This window comes from Enhydra lutris, unplaced genomic scaffold (assembly GCF_002288905.1).
Source record: "Enhydra lutris kenyoni isolate GAN:26980312 unplaced genomic scaffold, ASM228890v2 scaffoldscaffold2, whole genome shotgun sequence".
Classification (NCBI taxonomy): Eukaryota; Metazoa; Chordata; class Mammalia; order Carnivora; family Mustelidae; genus Enhydra; species Enhydra lutris.
Window position 1 is genome coordinate 64,455,459 of NW_019154086.1, and position 21,094 is coordinate 64,476,552.

A 21,094-nucleotide genomic window follows, 5' to 3' on the forward strand; every position below is an offset into this window, starting at 1 on the left:
GAAAGTAATGCAGTTTTTAGTATACCTTTATCACTAAGCTATACAAAAACTCTAGTAAAGATGAATAAATGCTACCAAAGTAAAACAGGGTTAATGTAGCTTTTGTAGATTTTGATATAAAACCCATCCGCATAAATGGCTCCTCAGAACAGTGAGAGGGAACATAACATCCTTCACCCAACAACTTACATTATAAAGGAGCAGGTTCAAAGTGCTGACAAATGTACCATTGTTCTCTCTCACAGAAATAGCAGCTGAGGACCTAAAACAGATTTAGAGAAAGGAAAGCACTGATGAGTTTTTAAATTAAAAGGTTCAGTTATACATTAATGTTGGATTTAAGGCTCAAACTCTTGAGTAAGCGTGACATACTTTTAACTAGGCCTGGAGTAGGTACACTATTTAAATCACTGAACAGATAAATAATCAAAAAGCCAGAGAGACCAAATAAAGACAGACTGTTCTTTATGATCTTTTTATTTACAAAGGCATCTTTGCATTTTGCATTGCATATATGGGACTTTTTAAAGAAAAATGTCATTCCAGTATAACTTGAATCTGATACAAACACATTTTCATCAATCCCTGGAGAAGTTTCATGAGATCAGGGATTTTGTTTTACTTTGTTCACTGCTAGAACACTGCATGGCACATGGTAGAAGTGTAATAAATATTTATTGAATGAATGAATGACTTTCCAGGCACACTGCACACTTGGGAATGTGTTTACTGGGGAAGAACAGGGGAGCAGATTAAGTCTATGACACCCTAATGACTCACTTCCCTCTACACCTGTATTGTTTTGACTCAAAGCCTTTCTTTTCTTGTTTTTCCAAGTCTTGCTTTTCACCAAGTTATTTGTCATCGTTGTGCCACTAAAACCAGCTGTGATCATTTTTTTTAAATGAAAAAGAATGTGACCTCCACACTCCCTCATGACTAAGATTAAACAATCACTACACCTTTGTGAAAGCCAACGCTAGATCTGAGGAGAGAAGGTTTTCACTCAATTATCCCATTTTGCCAAAGTTTTGACAAATCTGACAAATCCAGGGGGCAATGCAGTATTGTGAACACAACCTTGTCTTGGAGTATGTACTTTGGGAAAAATGAATGAATGCATGACTATAAGCAAAAGGCTATGAGCTCCATCCACATCTGAAGCCCTCTGGCTCTGAGTGATATTACCTCTCTTTGGGAGCCATCGGCACCTGTGCAGCTGACACCCCAGCAAGAGCATGCAGTCTCACATTCTGAGGCAGGAGAGTTCAACAGTGAGAGCTTATGGCAGAGACTGAAGCCAGGCAAGACCCAACATGCAGTAACTGTTCTACATCCCAGAAACAGGACAGTCCTCTTGGACTGCATCAGCATCCAGAGTTCTTAGCTGCTTGGATGATTCTGAAGGGCATGAGGAGAACCCCCAGGCAGACATCTGGCCAGTTTGAGCCAGTTTTAATTTGGGGAGAAATAGATATATTTGATCTGTTGATATGGGTCATAGCAAGGTCAGATAGATAGACAGAATGTGAAAACAGGGATAGACTGTGAACTTACGAGGCAAGCTGGGTATTATTAACCAGGTACTCCAGTGGGTAACTACAGCTAAATTTGTAGAGAAGCCCAGGTAGATAGCTGATGATTGTTGGTGGGTCTGGAGTATCAATGTATCCCGAAATATTTCCTATTTGTACTGAAGTTGCATTTCCATAAGCACTAACTCCTGGAATTGTGGATACCTATTAAAACAGTAGATCAAGTTTAATGATTAAATAGCTATATGTAAATCTAGGCATTTCATCTGCAAAATAAAACATTAGATCAGATCATTCCTAGGGTCTGTTTCAACTACAACATGCCATGGTTTTGAGATTATATACACAAAATGCTATTTATAAATGATTATATATGTCTTTTAACTAAAGGAAACTCCATATTCACCAAAGACACTTTATTCATATTTCACAAATAAGAAAGGAGAGAGATTACATGTCCAGAAGGCTACAGCAAGTAATTCGAAAATGTTCATGAGTAAGGTCCAAATTCTGTGGCCTGCCTTAAAAAATCCCTGTTAATCTGATATTGTTTTCCACTTTGGTTTCATGTCTCCAGACTTAAACTCTTGGCTAATAATGTCCCAGCCACTGGAACACTTGGGTGGCTCAGTCAGTTAAGCATCTGCCTTGGGCTCAGGTCATGATTCCATGGTCCCAGGATCAAGTTCCCCAGTGGACTTCTTTGTCAGTGGGAAATCTGCTTCTCCCTCTGCCTGCAACAACCTCTGTTTATGATCTCTCTCTAACAAATAAATAAAATCTTTTAAAATAATAGTAATAAAAATAACACCCTAGCCATACATGCTCCCTCTGCCTTCTTCTCCCTCACTTCACCATGATGTATCCTGCTTCCCCCCTAGATCTCATCTTCCCTAAGAAAGTTCCTGACCTCCCTGTAGGTGGTGCTTATCTCCATCACAGGAGCAACCACGGTGCGTGAACTGGCAGTCCCCTTCACCGAATCAGAACCCTTTGTGGGGGTCCTCTTAGTCTTGTTTGCCTTCGCGTGGTCAGCATCACACAATGACACCAGCATCTTGGGGCCCCGGAGATGAATTCTGAACAAATGAATTAAGGTCACAAATTTTCTGAGGGTCAATCTATGGGCCTTCATCTGTAGTACATACATGGAGACTCTCATCTCTTTCCAGGGGAACCATTCATAGATGGGTTTCAGGGGGATCATGAACTCCCAAAAGTTATATTAAAATATTGTCCATATGCATATTTTCCTGGGACTGATTAGCTTTCATTGGATTCTTCAATCCCACTAAAATGTAAGAACCACCATTTTAGGAATAATCAATAATGTTCTTGACTTTTGTAACACCTTAGAGCAATACAGCTTCTCCCATTATGTCAAAGACAGTATGACACTCATGAATACTTTTAGCAGATATTATGGAACCTGTAATACTTACTTGTCAACAATAGAATAAACCTTCTGCATGAACTTAGAAGTACATGGGCAAACCCAAGGCAATCATCAAGCTGATTCATGAACAGAGCCAGAATCATTGTAAATGAAAACTTTTTTTTTTTTAATTCTAATTCAGTGATGTAATAGTCTACTTAATTTTTCCCATGTAGGATTGTCATTGGAACAGACCCCAAAGCTGGTGACATCCAGAGCAAAAATGAAAAAATAAGCAAATCTTCCCCTCCTCTCACACCTTCCTGACTGGCTAACTAAACATACAAATTCTGTGAAAACAAAACAAACAACACACACACACATACGTAGTAATTTTTATACCCAAGTTATTCAGCTTTTAAAAAAGGTAAATAGCACATGTGCATACCAACGTGCACACATAAGTATGTTCACACATACACACACACACATACACACACACACACACACACACACCCAGATGATTTGCCTGGCATTTCTCTTGAACTATTTTCTTGGCAGCTTGGCAAGACTTAAATCCAGAGAAGAAAGCAGCCTGAAGGAGAGACCCCAGGATATGGTGGGAGGAGGGAGACCTTGGCTCTCCGTGTGGGCTCCTCCCTCCGCAAGGAAACACAGACATGCAATAATCAGCCTGCTTCACTCTCTCTCAGGCCCATCTCATAACCTCTCTGTGCACAACTCAGAGAGATGAATAAATGTTTTTAATAAAAAGAGTCAACAATACTCACGGTGCAGGCACAATACTCTAACTGGCCTCCGAGAGAAGATGAGGAAGGAGATCAAAGAAATCCCTTTCCTATCTCCCATCTCCCATCAATTCTTAGAAAACCTGCCCTTAGAGAAATTAAGCCTTCCCCTTTAATCCCAAACAATAATTTATGAAGAGGAAAAGCCAGTTTCTCCTCATACACTGGGCTAAGTGGTCATGCTCACTGTATCTCCTTTTTGTCTGTGCTAGGATTTAACAATAAGATTATATTTAACCAAGCAAAATGAAAAATAATATTCAATGAATTTCAGTGTAACACCCCTCAAATCATAATATTTATACTTCGATTAATTTTAATTCCTGGGAGTATCAATTCCTCACTCAGTTTCTTTTCTTTTTCCTTTTCTTTTCTTTTCTTTCTTTCTTTTTATTTATTTATTTATTTATTTATTTATTGGTGTTTAGTGCAAGTACAAATAAATGAATAGCATAGACTAGTGGTTCTCATTCAGGGTGGGAATATTTGAAGCAGTTTTTTGATTTTTACAATGATTAGAGAGATTTCTTTTTTTGAACAATATAGTGGGATTTCATGAGTAAGATTGGATATGAAAAACGTTTGGAAATTCAAAGAACAGTCCCACACGATGAAGAATATCCCACTGAAAATGCTGACAGTCCTCTTCCACTAATACTGCTGTAGATAGTCCCATGGTAAACATGGACCTAGAAGATTCTGAGTTTCCCATTCTGTATTTCATCTTTCTTTCTGAATAAGGTCACTAGAAGCAAGGGGCCAAGAGACTCATTGCCAAACTCACCAGAACAAACAATTTTTGTATAAGATAGTTCCATAAAAATGCACGAAAAGCATAGCTAATAATAAAATGTAGGGAAATATTCATCAATGTCACTCGCACAAATAATGTTGTTTAGAACAGCACAGCTGATCTCACACCCCTCAACTTTCACCAACAATAAACAGAACCATTACTGGGAAATAAAATTGTATGTCTGAAGCCTCAAACAGGCAAAGGAAGTGATTTGTTTAGTTTTATTGGAAATTTTTTCTTGAAAGATAGATTGGTCTTCTGATTATTTCATGAAATGGGGAGACTTTTTGTCGTGATCCCAAACCTAGCACATAATTTCACACTTGTCTTACCACTAAGTTGTTTCCACAGCCCTCCAAGGTGCTAAGATTGATGATGAAAATGACGACTGCAGGAAAGGTGTTGTTATTGATGAACCCTCTACAGTGGGAGTCCCCATGCCTTCCATTCAGGGCCAGATCAGTTTCAGAATAACCCGAGAAAAGTACAGTGCAAAAATTAATCTTCATTGTAATGGTTTGCACCCCACAGTAGACATTGATGTCTCTTTCAGCTGAAATAAAAATATATAAAAAGTAAACAGTCACAAAAGCACAGTACAGGGTACAAGAATAACTTTAACCTCCTCTAATGTATTTACTCATCCCTTCAGTCTGTTTAACTGATTCCTATAGTTGAATATACCATAATCCAATATGAAAGTTAAGAAAAGTAGCCAGGAAGAATAGTCTTAGATATAGTAATTTAGGAGTTAGAAAATATCTCCGTTGCTTTGTGTCTGGTATACAGTGGATGTGCATTAAATGTCAGTTGAGTATTACAGAATGATTAGAGAATCGAGTAGAAAAAAATCAAGTTAAGAGAAAATTCAAAGCTAGAGTAACTGAATTATTCAGATAGCCTGTCCAGAGTAGTGAGACTCACTACAAATGATGCATCTTTCCAAGTGTAAAGAAGGAGAAGTTAAAATCCATTGTAAGACATATTGCTGAGAGTTTGGGTGTTTTGTAACCCATCTTATCCAGGATGGAGAAACAAAAGCTGTCTGTCAGAATCCCATTTTATTTTGCCTGTATTAAATTACTCTAGAGAGAAAGGAATGAGAACAAATGTGCTGATACTACAAAAAAAAAAAAAATGCATAGCCTGCTCTAAGTAAATTTTGCCAATGACTATGCCAAAATAAAAGGAATGAATGAGACGTGGAAATTTAAAACATAATTATCACAGTTTCCATGACTATTCCATGAGTTATCAGTGAGGGGATCCACTCTAGGTCTACAGAGGTGAGCATAGGCACACACACAAGCTTTTCATATCTCTACCGAGTTACATTTCTTCATATGATGAAGAAAATATATGTAGCAAATGGAGAGGTGGGTTGGGAGGCGATTCCCCAGTGCCAGAAGCTTTTACATTTATTGTTTTTGGTACTGTTTTAAGTTGAATCATGTCCCTCCCCCCATCATAAAAAAGATACACTATAGTCCTAACCCTCAGTCTGTATAACATGATCTTACTTGGAAATTTAGTCATTGTAGATAAAATTAGTTTAGATGAAGTCACACTGAAATAGGGTGGGTCTCTAATCCAAAATGACTGTGTCCTTAAAAAAGGAATGCCATGTGAAGAGATGGACACAGGGAGGATGCCATGTGAAGACACAGAATTGGAGAGATGCATCTATAAGCCAAAGAATGCCAAAGCTTGTTGGCAAACCACCAAAAGATAGGAGGGGCCAAGGAAGGATTCTATCCAGAGTGTCAGAGGGAATGTGGCCCTGCGGACACCTGGATTTTCAACTTCTAGCCTCTAGAACTCCAAGACAATAAATTACTCTTGTTTCAAGTCACCCTTTTGTGGCATTTTGTTATGGCAGCCTTAGGAAATTAATACAATTACTTTACCACTTTCTAACACTCCATTTTACCACTTAAAGTATCCAAAAAAAGCATCAGGTTTTCAAAATGTGGACACAAACAAAGCAAAAACTGACTAAGCTCTTTGGGGAAGTAAACTCAATTTGCTCAAAAAAAGGAAAAACAAGCAAACTAAAATGTATTTTTAGTAAATGAGATGATGTTCACCTTAGTAATACATAAATGTCACTCAAGGTTTTTGGGCATAGTATTATTGGCTTAAATATCTCAAATGTAATCTAAGGGTTAAGTGTTCAACAGCATATTTCTTTGGAGTATTCATTCCCCAGACTGGTTTTTGCTGGAAAAGTGAGTCATATTTTGAGAATGTGAATAAGTAAAAATGAAAATTTCTGTTTGGTTATGATTTTAAACTCATTACAAAAAGAAAGAAAATATTTTTCATGGTTAAAGATGAAGAGAAAGATGGAAAATCTATTTCTTGGCCAAAGGCAAATATTAGACTAGTTATTCTAGAAAACTCCAAGCAATATTCCCTTTGTAGATATAATTCATTATGAAGTATATAGGAAATAATACATACTACTTAAAGTTGGGAAAATATCTCTATTAGCTTTCAGCAACATTAGCTGTTTAAATGCAACCATAACTTTTAAAATAATAAAATAACTTTTACTAAAATAATAGAGTTCATTTTAATAAATGTTTGAGGGTCTACAAACTCCAAATAAGATCTAAAATCTATTGATTATTCTCTATCTACATGCTATTCATTGGCTCATGCCACCAAATCTCTTACCCTAGAGAATTATGTTAGCTTCCTACTTGATTCCTTTATTTCCACACTTAACCTTCTCTAATTAGTATAGCTATTCATACATGAATGCAATAATTTCACCTCTGCTCAGGTCTTCAACCTATCCATTTTACTTGTGCCAGAATTCCAAATCATGAAGCAGGTCCTCAAGACGCTCCATGATCTGCCATCATCTTACCTCTGCATTCACATCGTTCTACCATCCCCCTTGCTCCCTACCTTTGTTTCACTGAACTTTCTTTAGCTCTTTGAAAGCATCACACTGAGTGATGAAAAGCAGAATAGCTGTTACCTCCAGGGGTGGAATTGTCTGGAATAGGGGAAGCAAGGAAAATTTGTGGGATGATAAAAATGTTCTTTGTCTTGATCTGAGTAGTAGTTACACGACTGCATACACCTGTCAAAATCATAAGCTGTACCCTTAAAATCACTACAAATATGTAACATTATTTTATATAAATTATTCCTCAAATGCTATGAGTACTTTGAAAAGCCTAATACATTTTGTACGGGGCCTTTGATCAGTGCTCTTTTCTCTGTTTAGGATGTTCCTCCTCCCCCCAAGTCTTTGTCTGCTTAACTCCTATTCAGTCTTCAGGTCTCAAATTTCTTGTCCTTTCCCCAAAGACTTCCCTAATCCCAAATCTAAATTATGCCACTGCATTATGCTGTCATATTGCCCTAGAATCCTATTGTATTTGTCTAGTTGTCTTCTATATAAACTGAAAGTCCCAGAAAGGAGGAAGCTATAATATTCATTGATGTGAATATTTAATTAAGTAATTAACTACATGAAATATTGGAACACTAGACTGCAAAGAGGATTTACAAAGTAGTGGTACTTGTTCTCCAGCACATCATAGTCCATAAAAGGAGATATATGTGGCCCAGTTTGACAGAAAGATTAGGCAGAGAGCTTTGGGGTAGTACCAAGAATGAACCTTACCCAGATGAGCTAGTTAGGAACAGTTTCTTGGAGAAGATGTCCCTGACCTGAGTTTTGAAGCATCAGTAAATTGGATATTTAAAGGAGTAGAAATTTTATAACACAAAGGGGAGTGTGAATAACAACATAAGTGTGAAATATGTCCAGGCTTGATGGAGAACTGGATGGTTCTGTTTTCAGTTGAATTTAAAATAGAAAGAAGGAAATGGCAGAAAAGGAGGCCAAGTGACACACTGGCAAAATCACAGGAAACCATTTCATAAAAAATGGTCTCTGTAAGTTAACAAAATGTCTTCCTCAATGTCAGATCAAATTCTTAACTACCAGTGAGTTTACTAAGAATTCTTTTTCTGTCCAGTGGAATAAAGAATTGTATCACTGCATTACTTGGAGTATCACAAATTCATCCAAGTGAATACATATCATTAAATATGTTACAAAGGAGAAATATCATTCCCCTTAATTTAAACCAAGACTTCAGCTTCGTCACCTTTGTTTGAGAGGAATTAGTGGATACTTAGAAGAGCTTAATAAATGGCAAAGATTGTTCTGTCCAGATGTAGAGCTCTCTTCAGTTTTCTGCGTTTAACTGAAGACTTGTAACTCCTGAAATGGAACTGAATTTGCTACAAGCTGATCCCACTAGGAGATACGATAACAAGCTAAAGGCTTTTTGCAGTAGAAGAAAAGAGATCTGTTCAAATCCATCCTAACCTAGTTTTCTAAAGACTTTTCACCATCCCTTCTGAGAAACACATTTTTCCCTGGTTATAGATACTAAAGACATCCATTCAGCACAACTTTTCCATTTGTGAGGCTTTGAGGTGGGAGAAAAGATACTTTAAGTTGCCAAAGGGCAATTTCTGCCAAAATAAGAGAAGTTTTCTTTCAGAGTTAATGAGTAACAGTTGCTCTCGACAACTAAATTTCTTCAACGTTTTTATCGTCCAATCTCTGGCCAGAATTGCTATATTCTTTTGAACAACACTTGAGTATTAAACAACCCAATGAGTACAAGTTAAAAACAAGATCAAGGAATAAATACCTTTAGATTTTTTTACTTCTAGTGTTTTATATTTAAAGATACTAAGCATGTTTACGATAGGTCAGCTTACAGATTTTATGTGGGGTTATACTGACAAAATAGCTATTTTGCCCCTGATACTTTAAAGAGTTGTTTACTTATTTAAGAGAGAGAGAGAGAGAGAGAACAGTGGGGAGAGGCACAGGAAAAGGGGAAGAGAGTCGTAAGCAGACTGAGGATTGAGTCTAATGTGGGACTCAATCCCACAACCCCAAGGTCATGACTTCAGCCAAAACCATGAGTCAGATGCCCAACCAAATGCACCACTCCAGTCCCCACCTCTGATATTTTAACCAGGCTAAAGTTTTTCATAAGAATAAAAAAAAAATACAGTATTAAATCAAATTCAGGTAAAAATAAAGAAATGCTCTATACTTCCCTCTCCAATCAATCAGGCCATGAGTTTGTCTCAACTTTCTTAAATTATGCAAATTTTAAATATCCTGTCACACTATCAACCATCTATCTCACCACATAGAGAAAAAAAAGTGTCCAAACTTAGAGTTCTTAGAGTATTATTACCATATAAATGGGAATAAAGAAGGGATGAATCTAATTCTATATATATGAATAAAAATCTCATTCTGTTTCTTCATTCCCAATAAAGTTCAATTCCTAGAACACCTAACTATAATTTCCCTTTAGACACAATTACTGACAATATATTTGCAACATATCATTCATATATCTAACAAGTATATCTAACTTTCTTCTTTTTCCTCAACAATTCCACACTCAACTAGCTTAAATCCAATGGCATCCAGATGAGACTAAAGATCCCCAGCTTTTGATAGACTGACTGATCTTCATCTCATCTCAATACTGTTAAGTTTGAGATCTACATTTACTTTCATTAACATCAGCATATTTATTCTAACATTCTCTAATTATTACCAAGCATAATAAGAGCACTGAGCAATACATTATTCAAATGATCTGCATACACATATTCTGATACAAACATGGTGACACCCCCAAAAAATTGAACTGTAGGCTAGTACTCAGCCCCACAGAGCAGTGGCTCAAAAATATTCTTCCACTGTCTGAAAATGGAAAAATCTTCACATGAAAATCAGTAACTCTGGGGTCAGTGCATTTAAAAAAAAAAAAAAAAGGCGAGGTGCACAGGAGTTTAAGACAAAATCAGTGGCACACCAGTGTGGCACAGTCTGTTAAGCATCTGTCTTTGGCTTAGGTCATTATCCCAGGGTCCTAGAATCAAGCCCCATGTTGGATTTGCTGCTCAGCTGGGCATCTGCTTCTCCCTCTGCCCCTCTCCCTGTTCATGCTCTCTCTCTCTCTGTCTGAAATAAGTAAATAAATAAAAATCTTTAAGATAAAATCAGTTCCATCAGTTTTATACAAGCTAGAACCTATTGTTCCTATTTATTCTCAAGATCTAAACTATATGCTACTTCATGTCAAAAACGAATTTTTTAAAACTACTTATTGTATCCATATTAAGTCTCTTTGCTAGACTCTGAAGATAAAGGCATTAAGAACACTACCTTACTTCAAGATGTTCATGTTTGATTAGAGGAGGCAGAAAAATTAGGCAATTATAGAGCAGCCTGATAAAGACATGATAGAGGCTCACATACCTGTTGTATATAACCATGCCTCTGTAAGAGAGAGCTGTTTTGAAGGGACCATTGAGAAGAAATGAAACCATTCCTGGGCACCTGGCTGCTCAGTCAGAGGAGCATGTGACTCTTGATCTTGAGATCAGGACTTTGAGTCCCATGTTGGTGTGGAGATTGCATCCATCCATCCATCCATAGAAATGAAATCATTCTAATGGGCTAACTTATGAGAAATTGATTAGATGATGGCATGAAGAGAGAGAGAGATGTCAAACTGATATTCAGATTTCTAGCTTTAGTGGGTGAGTAGGTCATTCCCTGAGATAGGAACACAGGAAAGAAAAAGAGGAGACATGTTCAACAGGTGATCAGAAATATAATTCTAATATTTGGAGTATAGCAAAGAACAGAAAACATAAATTTGAGAATCACCAAATACTCAATGTATCACTAATAAACAATAATAATAGATGAAATACTCATGACTGCATTGAGGTAAGAAGGGAGATGAGCTGAGAATAGAAAAAATAATATCTAAGTTGTCCATTTAATGAGACTTTCCCTCATTTCCCAGGGGAAGGACTCTATCTTGCATCCCTTTAACTGTGAGGCTACTGACCTGCTGACATTATGTCTGGGAGTGGATATTTGCTTTCCCAGTAGATTATGATCTCATTGAAAGCTCTGGATTTCCCCAGGTACCTAACAAATATGCATCAAATCTCTATTAAAACATGCTTAGCTCGGGGCACCAAGGTGGCTCTGTGGGTTAAAGCCTCTGCCTTTGCCTCAGGTCATGATCCCAGGATCCTGGGATCAAGCCCTGCATGGGGCACTCTGCTGGGCAGGGAACCTGCTTTCCCCTCTCTCTCTCTCTACCTGCTTCTGCCTACTCGTGATCTCCATCAAATAAATAAATAAAATCTTTAAAAAAAAATGCTTAGTTCAATTCCTTCACAAAGAGCATACATGGTTTCTAATGGTTAATAATAAGTTCCAAGATTCACAAAGAAAATATGTGTGCAATTAATACAGTGTCATCTTGACTGTTCATCCAGAACTCATATTTCCTATCTGTACTCTGCTAAGTGCCTGAGATGATTACTGTTTTCAGAGTTTTAGTCAGACATCAATATCTTTAATGTCACATATTTTCTGACTTCCAATTGAGAAAATTCAACCCATTAAAGAATATGAAATTAATAGTTTTTTTTCTGTTTTTGTTTAGGTATTTAACCTTTTAAAATGCATTAGTCTTGGTAACTAATTATCTTGCCTCATTACTAATAATGATTTTTTTTTAATTATTTTCCCTTAACAGTGATAGATTTGCTGATTCCTGTTGTCACCAATAGTGAGCAAGTGCATGACAGCCACCTGGACTTGACATACACAGTGTGGTTATGCAGCAACACAAAGTTAGCAGGACATCATGGCACCATTCTCAAACCAACACTTCTTTTTATTTTTTTTTTTAAGATTTTATTTATTTATTTGACACAGAGAGAGAGATCATAAGTAGGCAGAGAGGCAGGCAGAGAGAGAGAGGGAGGGAAGCAGGATCCCTGCTAAGCAGAGAGCCCAATGCGGGGCTCGATCCCAGGACCCTGAGATCATGACCTGAGCCAAAGGCAGAAGCTTTAACCCACTGAGCCACCCAGGTGCCCCTCAAACCAACACTTCTTATGATTTACTAAGCATATGTATTATGAGAGAATCCTATTAAAGTGCAGATTCTGATTCAGGAGATCTTGGTGGGGGGTGGGCTGATTTGTGTGTTTCTCACAAGCCCCTAGGTGATGCCAATATTGCAAGTCTCTTAGTCACTTGAACTGCTTAGTCACACCTATATACTTGGGGCAGAATCTAACCCTTAGGGTGGATTCTATCTGGTAGGATTAAGCATACCCACCAAATGCCTATTTGTATGATTTCCATGCTGACAAGAAAAAGTTTGAATGAAGAGGATGAGAGGAAGCACGAGGGGGGGGGAAGGGGTGGGGAGGAGGAAGCATGAAGGAGATGAATCCTGACTCATTTCTGTACCTAGTTTTTGAATCTCAGTGAAAGAGGGCTCATAAAAAACTTTGTGAGCCTGAGTCCAAAAAAAATCTATCTTAGTGCTCAGGTGGTGGTGTGTGAAACAAAGCTGGGAATAGGATCAGTCTTCTTTCCCCACCTCTCCCCCATTGCAAAAACCACATCAGTTTAATAACCAGTGGAGCACCTGAAATGACAAGTATGTTCTGGGCACTCTCCCCAAACCAAAGGAGACCTGGGATGGGGGTGGATATCTGTTGTGAGCAGATGGAGGCTCTGTGCGGGTGGGACGAAGATGTAGGTGACCCTGTGAATATGACCACCTCTGTTCACAGGTTGGATTACATGCCCTTCAAAGTAGCATTGGGTTGAAACTGATTGTGTAAACCAAAACCTATTACATATAACAGGAGGAGCCTTTACTATACTGAAGAGTACACTGCTTTGTAGTGCCATAGAGATCTCACCTGGAAAGAATTTACTTCCTGAACTCCAATAGACATTCCAAAACTAATTTGTGCCATTTTAGCAGATTATGAGTAATTTGTATATCATTTCCACTTCTAACTCTGTAAAATGAGAGAAATATTTGGCACTATATAAACTAAAAATTGCTTAGAGAACAGATGCTATGTTCATTGTTTTAACTCATTTTTTAAGTTGATTTTCTTCTCAACAAGATTTTATACAATATTGAGATTTTGGTGCTAAATGAGCAAGAAGTCCCAAAGAGGTAGTGATATTTCCTCCACACATAACACCAGCAGCTGATGGAGAATTGAAGGTAGATTAGGAATTCTTTCTACATGGAACAGGTTTCTTGCCACCTTGGTTTTTCACATCTGTTTCTCATTAGCAAATACAAGCTGTTGTTTCTAGTGCTGCAGGAAATTCATATGCAGTCTGAGGCAAATTTTGCAGACTTACATTCATTACTATCTGCTCTACATTCTTTGGAACCAGAAAACATTGGTCATCTCTTTCAGGCAGGAAAAAGCATATGGATTTTACTTGCACAAGCAGAGGAAGTGAAAAATTCATGCAATAAAGAAATTCTTTATTGAAATAAAGAAGGGTATGGACTCTGAATTACTAAGCCACTAAACCTGTGGCTAATTATTCTTCCTGCCACTGCATTGTATCACTTAGATTAATCAGGAAGTGATCAGCAATCACTGCCTGGATCAGTTCTTCTGCTTCATCTGGTCTTGTAATGGCAGTCACAGGTGTAATGCAGAAGGCAGGCATCCTCTGGACAGCTTGGAGACCAAAACACTACTACTACATGGGAAGGCAGGAGAGTAGGCCTTTCTTACCACAGAGAGTCCAAAACATATTCCCTTGAATAATTATTCCATTAACCACTTTTACTTTGGGCACAGGATAATGCAATGGTCAAGCAGAACCGAACACAAGATTAGAGTTCATTTTGCTTGACCCACTCATAAATTCAATTAAATTGGTGATTCTTAATTTTATCTCCTGTGGAACACTTATGTTTACTGAAATATTAATAAATATCACTGGAAAAAAAGATTTCCTTAGTCAAGCAAGTACTTAAAAGGCTAAACAATTTTCCCTACTATGTGATTTTTCAGATTGTTTGATGTGATAATTCCCACTTTGATTCTTTTAAACTTAGTATTCACTTTAAGGCATCATGGTTTGATGGAAAAGGTCTTAGTTTTATATCTCTGTCAATTTCTAGCTTTGCAACATTAAACAGATGCTAATCCTCAATTTCCCCATTGTAAAATGATGTTAAAAGATTTTATAGGTTTGTCATAAGGACTGCAAGAAAGAATTAGTAATGCACATTTCACTCAATATATGGGACCCATTGTTTTCTTCCTTATTAGTGTTGTTTTAAGTAGAAATCAAAATGACAAGTTGTGTAACACTGATATATTCAGTTTCCCATGAGTGGTTAGTTCACTATAAGAGAGCGCCGTGCCACAGTTTCTGGTGCTATAAGCCTCATCTTTCCTCCATGGTGCCTTTATCATTAAAGACTTCTTAGAGGCTAACCCTTATATGCTACCACCTTCCAAAAGGTGGGGTAGTTCCAGAAAGGTATTTGTTGGTCACAGAGGCCAAATGCATTTATCCATATATCTAATTTAGGCTAAATAATTCTGTGGTACTCTAAAAGTCAACTGTGGTTTGAATTTTATTCTGGAAAGAGCGTTACCATAATGTCAGTGGGGTATAGTCTGTCCCCTACTATCAGCTTGGATAGCCAAGAGTTAACTACCTTTAAAATTAAATGGGGTCCCTTTAAATTTAAAATGAATTAAACCATGGCAGTTCCCTTGGCCCAAGGATAAATGCCATGGAAATTAAAAAAATAGTTCTAATGTCATGAAACAGCAAAGGTCAGATAGGGTGAGATGATTACTTTCATCATTATTAACATTACTTTGCATTTAGATAGTCCCTCTCCTTTGCCAGGCTCATTCTCATTCTACCCCATTGCTTAGTATCTAAGCAGCTTGTGGAACTCCTGATGACATCAAGGGTGATCCTGATGTGAAAGAGAAGCCACAAGTCAAGAGGGGAGTGAGCAATTAACCTTTATGCTTTATTTGCTCATTCTAGTCTTCTGCAAATGACCTGCAAAAATAGGCTTACTTGAAAATAATACCCATATAAACTTAAAGCCTCTCCTGGGACTTCTGAGTTATCCGGATCTTAGACTTCTTTAATATAAATTTTTCATTGCAATAATATGTGTGTGCGTGTACACATGTGAGTGCGTGCACATGCGTGTACATTTAGAAAGTCTGGATATTTGTTCTCTAAGCTGAACAGTACTAGAAGTTTTAACATGTATAAGGACAAATACAAATTAAGAGGTTTAGGGGTGCCTGGGTGGCTCAGTGGGTTAAGCCTCTGCCTTCGGCTCAGGTCATGATCTCAGGGTCCTGGGACAAAGCCCCACATCAGGCTCCCTGCTTTGCAGGGAGCCTGCTTCCCCCTCTCTCTCTGCCTGCCTCCCTGCCTACTTGTGATCTGTCAAATAAATAAATAAAATCTAAAAAAAAAGAGATTTACTTCTCCCTGTTTAAAATAAAAGAAGAAACTTCTCCCTCCCTTTTCTTAAATCATTTACATCAGAAAACTTGTAATTCTGAATACTTGTACTTAGAAAACTTGTAATTCTAAGTATATAAATCCTCTGAAGATTAGATAGGCCTCTCAGTTTTATGACTGCTCTCAGTTTTATGACCCAGGAATGTTTCTCAAGGATCAGGGAACCATCTCTTGGAAATGTAAACATCAAGGAAAATAGCCCCCCTATTTCTATAGGTGGGTGGGTGGGAGCCTCCCCTCAAGGGAGCACGGCTCCAAATTACAAAAGGACTTCCTTTTGTAAAGATAGGAGTTTATTTTTCCTCTAGATAAAGCCAATATGCTAACACAGATGGTCATCCCAATTACCAGGTATATTTAGAATGAACTATTTGTGACAAATGGTGCTGTCAAGTCCTCTTATTGGAGGACTAGTTATTGTTTATCTTGAAAACATATGTAATATGTTGCATCTGCTTGGCTACATAAAAGGGTAAGATTTCTTTCTGTCTTTGCACTCTCCTGATGGATTGTTTATGATAAGCCTCACATTCTGGTTTAATGCTTATTCGATGATAAGTGTTTTCATCTCTACTCTCCTCACAGAGAGCATTTTTGGATGGCGGGAAGATTTTGTCTTTAATTTTATTCCCCTAACACATGACTATGCTTTTAATTGGAATAATGGGCTAAAGAAAATAATAGTATACACTGTGTCAGATTTTCCCAACCATAAATATGCATTAGACTCATCCTCAGGATTTAAAATACACCACTATAAGAGATTTGGACACTACATTTTTGGGGTAAAACAGTGAAGTAAATAGATTTGGGGTAAAACACTTTTAACAACTATCCCAGGTGATTTTAATGCAAGTGGTTGGTGGGCACCATTATAAGTGAGTGTTTTAACATAATTTTTAAATTTTCTATATGAAAAATACTTCCTTATCCTGTCTTAGCCTCTTCCTGGCTCATTTACATGTTTTATTTACCTTTACAAGTATTAAGTACAAGATCAGGTAGATCCTCTCTGCTGAACAATCTTTTTACATTTGACTTTCTTTTCTGCACATAATAGGGGACAGCTTGACTACCTTCTCTGGCTTCAACCAGGCCTCTGGGCCCTCACTCTCCAGAGGGTCTCTGCCTCTGTCTCCCATGTCACAATGAGCACCCCTCAACTTCTCTGTGTCTTTTATTTCTCCCTCTCTCCTAGAGAAAGAGTTACCAATTTCCCCAGGTTAACTCCTCCACCTGTATCTTTGCTCTCTTCCATATTTTCTTGCCTCATCATATCAATTCTTTCTCTATTGCTATTCCCAATCTCTGAATACTTTCCCTTTACTCATGTATACTAAATGGTCTCAAGTTCTCTAATCCCCAAATCCTCTCTTCGTATTTTAGTTGCTGGCTCAGGTTACTCCTCTTCCCTTCATCACCAATGTTATCTAAAATAATAGTCTATTTTCTTACCTTTTATTTTCCTATTCCCACTCATTACTTACTCTACAGCGATTCAGCTCCTACATAGCTATCTTTGGTTTCAACCTCTCTCCTTAGACCCAGGTCCATTTTTTTCTACTACTGGATAGAGGCTGCCATTAGAAGTTCTAGAAACTCCTCAAACTCATTATTCTCAAACCCAAACTTTTTTTCTAAAACATGCAACTGTCCTATACTTTTGGTGTTAGTTGGCAATATCACCACCCAGTTATCTGAATTCAAAACATCGTCTAAGACATCAACATCATCTTCTCTTTCACCTCCCCAACTGAACCAGCTCTCAAGCTCTGTCAATTCCACCACCAACATATTTCTAAGAGCTGTCTCATTCTGCCGCTCCCACAGACCTGCCTTCATGACATTTCTCTCTGCCTCTAGATTCTTCTAACTTGATTCTTTCACTTTTCCCAAAGTTGGCTTTCTAAAACAAAATGTGACCAGGTCAGATCCTTCAAATAATATATTTAGAAGGACACAATGGGTCTTCATTGCCTATAGATCAAAGACAAAATACTTCACATGAATAACTCACAAAGTCTTCTTGGCAAAATAACCAAACTTGAATTTACTCAAACTGCTAGCCCTAATTAGTTTATAGGGTGTATGGGAAAAGAGGAGCATGTAAAATGACACGTCAGAGCTACATCAACCAGATTCAAGCCACAATTCCACAAAACAAATGACCACATTTCTTAACATTTTAGAAAAGCAAGGGACAGAAAACTATTATAAATTAAAATAGACTAGGGGCGCCTGGGTGGCTCAGTGGGTTAAAGCCTCTGCCTTCGGCTCAGGTCATGGTCTCAGGGTCCTGGGATCGAACCCCGCATCGGGCTCTCTGCTCAGCAGGGAGCCTCTCCCCCCCCTCCCTGCCTGCCTCTCTGCCTACTTGTGATCTCTGTCTGTCAAATGGATAAAATAAAATCTTTAAAAATAAAATAAAATAGACTAAAGACACATGTCAATAAAGGGACCATGGGGATGTATTAGAGGCAACTTAGCTGAGTATTAGATGATATATTAAGGAATTATCATTAACTTTATTAGACATATACATGAAGTATAAAGATTTTAAGTTCTTTTCCATCAGATACACATTCTGAAACATGAATAATGAATTTACTTTAAATTATTCCAGAGAGAGGGTTGGTAAGAAGAGAGAGATGAAGCAAAATTTATGTGTTGATAATTGATGAAGTTGGGTGATCAGTACAAATGCTTTACTCCTCTCTACTTCTGTATATATTTGAATTTTCCATAATAAAAAATATTTTTTAAAAGCCCTCCTTTGTGGTACTCAAAATCATTAACATCCCTGCCTTAGAACACCTTGCTTGACTTACCTTTAGACATTCCCCATCCTGACCTCCAGGTCGTACTTAACCTGCCAAGCAGTTGGGTTCTTGAATGCATTCCTACACACTTGGATCTTTATTCTGGAGATACAGATTACCTCACTTCAGGTGAATTAGAAATCCCACATCAACAACATAACTACCTAGTGATTACTCTATGCAAGTCGGATGTTGCTCTGGCATGCTCCAAACACAGGAGTACTGGCAGGTTTAGAAAATGTAAAACATGACCGGAAGTATTTCAGTTTGCATGGCAAACTTGGAAAAATGATTCCAGGCTATCTAATCTTTATTTTGTAAATGTTTATCTATGAATCTATAACTTTAGCTGACATAAAATGATGAATAGTTAAATGAAACACTGAATTACTTCTCACTGAGTGCAGATTGTAGGAACCTGTAGGACATGTCCATCAATCTGGTCAAAATCTCCTGTCTGTCCACAACATTGATGGTTGCTGGGCCATGTATCCTCAAGTTGGTCGTTGTGCTTTGGAAATGACCAACACACCATTGAAATAATATTTTTGAGTAATGCACAACATTTCACAATCATTTTATTAAGTATTATTCCTAAGTAAAACTGTCAGCATGTAAGGGTTGTTTTGAATGTCTGGATTAATTTATGAGGGAAAAAAAGGGCATTAATTAGGCAAGTTTTGATGAAATTAGCCTCTCCCAATTCTATCACCCAATAACCGATATTTTTCACATTTGTGAGCAGCCATTATAATAATATTAACTATGATGAACACTTTGTATGTTAATCTGGATATAAATTACAACTCCAGAAAAATGTCTTTTGTCATTTGCCACTTGTTAATATCTACTTAATGTAGATGGATATCACTTCCCTCCATTTTCCCTATGTACTTAAGGGCCTTACTATTCAAACATAATCACTCTTTGCAGATGCAATTAGAGAAAGGATTAGGTTCAGACTTACCAGGAAATCTACTGTGGAGGTTGGCATCACAGTTGTAGCCATTAAACTGAGCAGACCCCAGAAGCACTCCAATTGCTAGAAGCAACAGCAACCATATTCGTTCCATTGCAAAACCTAGAAAAGAGTTCTTATCATGTGTACATCACCAGCTTTCACTCCTTCTTGCTGGAAAGACTGAGGCTGATCTGAACTCACTGTTGGATAGGAGACTGGCAGGCTATCTCCATGCAGGCAAAGCTCATTTAAAGTCTGAGGATTATGAGAAATAATTATCAGAAACGAGGCAGACATTTTGGTGACAATATTTGTAAATTGCTCCCATTCTTGGGTGTCAGTTTGCTAGAGGTGACAAATCCAGACTGTTCTAGTGGAAGAACTAAGATATAAGTCATAAAGCTTGCAAAAGAAAATGTATTATAAATAAGAAGAACTCAAACCAAATATTTAACAGATTAGAACAACATATCTAGACAAACTGACCAATGTAGAGACAATTTTGCACTTTAAAATACCAATATAATTAAGAGAGATTTAACACTCAATACTTGATTCTCAAAGAATTCTCTGTACTATTAACAGCTAAACAATGTCAGGAAAAATTTCCCTTCAACAAAGGAATTCTAGACTAGTGCTGCTTCTCAAAATCAGTGTTGTGTGTATCATTTGCTTTTTTTTTTTTTTTTTTTTTTCAGAAACACAGGGCTAAAGCAAAAGGAAGAATAGAAAAATAGTATGTGTGAACTGACATCATCCTTCCATCAATGACTCATCATTCGTGGGTAAATAAGACTGATTATACAGATAAATGAGCACCTTGAATTCTTAGGAGAAAGTAATGGAAAGTGATTTTTTAAATTGTCATTCTGTGTTGAACAAATAAATATAAACTGGCTTTGATAATTAAACACCAGTCAGTCTGGTGTTTTTGTTTTGTTTTTTTTTTCCCCACATGCCCTTTTTTTGGCCAGATAAAGTTAAAACATCTTCCAAAAGCACCCAATTTAGTCTCAGTGCAATTTGTGCACTGAAAAAAAAATAATAATTTGGGTTGGTGGTTTTGGTCCATGTGTAAAAAGCAAAAAGAAAAGAAAATTGTAAATGGTTTACTCAAATAATTTAGTGCATTTTAAAAGCTTGGGGTTGGGGGGGATGTTATTTTAGCTTCCCTTAAAGATCTGCCCTTAGATGATTAAGCAAGTCTTTAACAAAAGGAAGGAAATACATTTTGCTTTTGAACCATCATTTTAGTATAACAAGTTTATGGTGAACAAAGTCACTTTGGTAAGGATGTGGGAAAGGAAGGCATGAGTTTACTCTCAAAAATAGACTGAAAAAATATATATTCAATAG

The 21,094-nt window shown here is 37.3% G+C and overlaps 1 protein-coding gene across 1 annotated transcript in view; it reads right to left on the reverse strand.

The window, feature by feature from the left end:
• The window catches only part of LOC111151439 (zona pellucida like domain containing 1), a 44,312-nt gene extending 24,459 nt beyond the window's left edge, over nucleotides 1-19,853 (reverse strand). Inside the window, exons 1-4 of the mRNA XM_022509446.1 lie at nucleotides 19,745-19,853; nucleotides 4,848-5,068; nucleotides 1,558-1,739; nucleotides 190-262 (exon numbers count right to left, since the gene is read on the reverse strand). Of these exons, the coding sequence (XP_022365154.1) occupies nucleotides 190-262; nucleotides 1,558-1,739; nucleotides 4,848-5,068; nucleotides 19,745-19,850 (582 nt within the window). The 5' untranslated portion in view covers nucleotides 19,851-19,853. The remainder of the gene's footprint in view (nucleotides 1-189; nucleotides 263-1,557; nucleotides 1,740-4,847; nucleotides 5,069-19,744) is intronic.
• Between the last annotated feature and the right edge of the window lie 1,241 nt (nucleotides 19,854-21,094).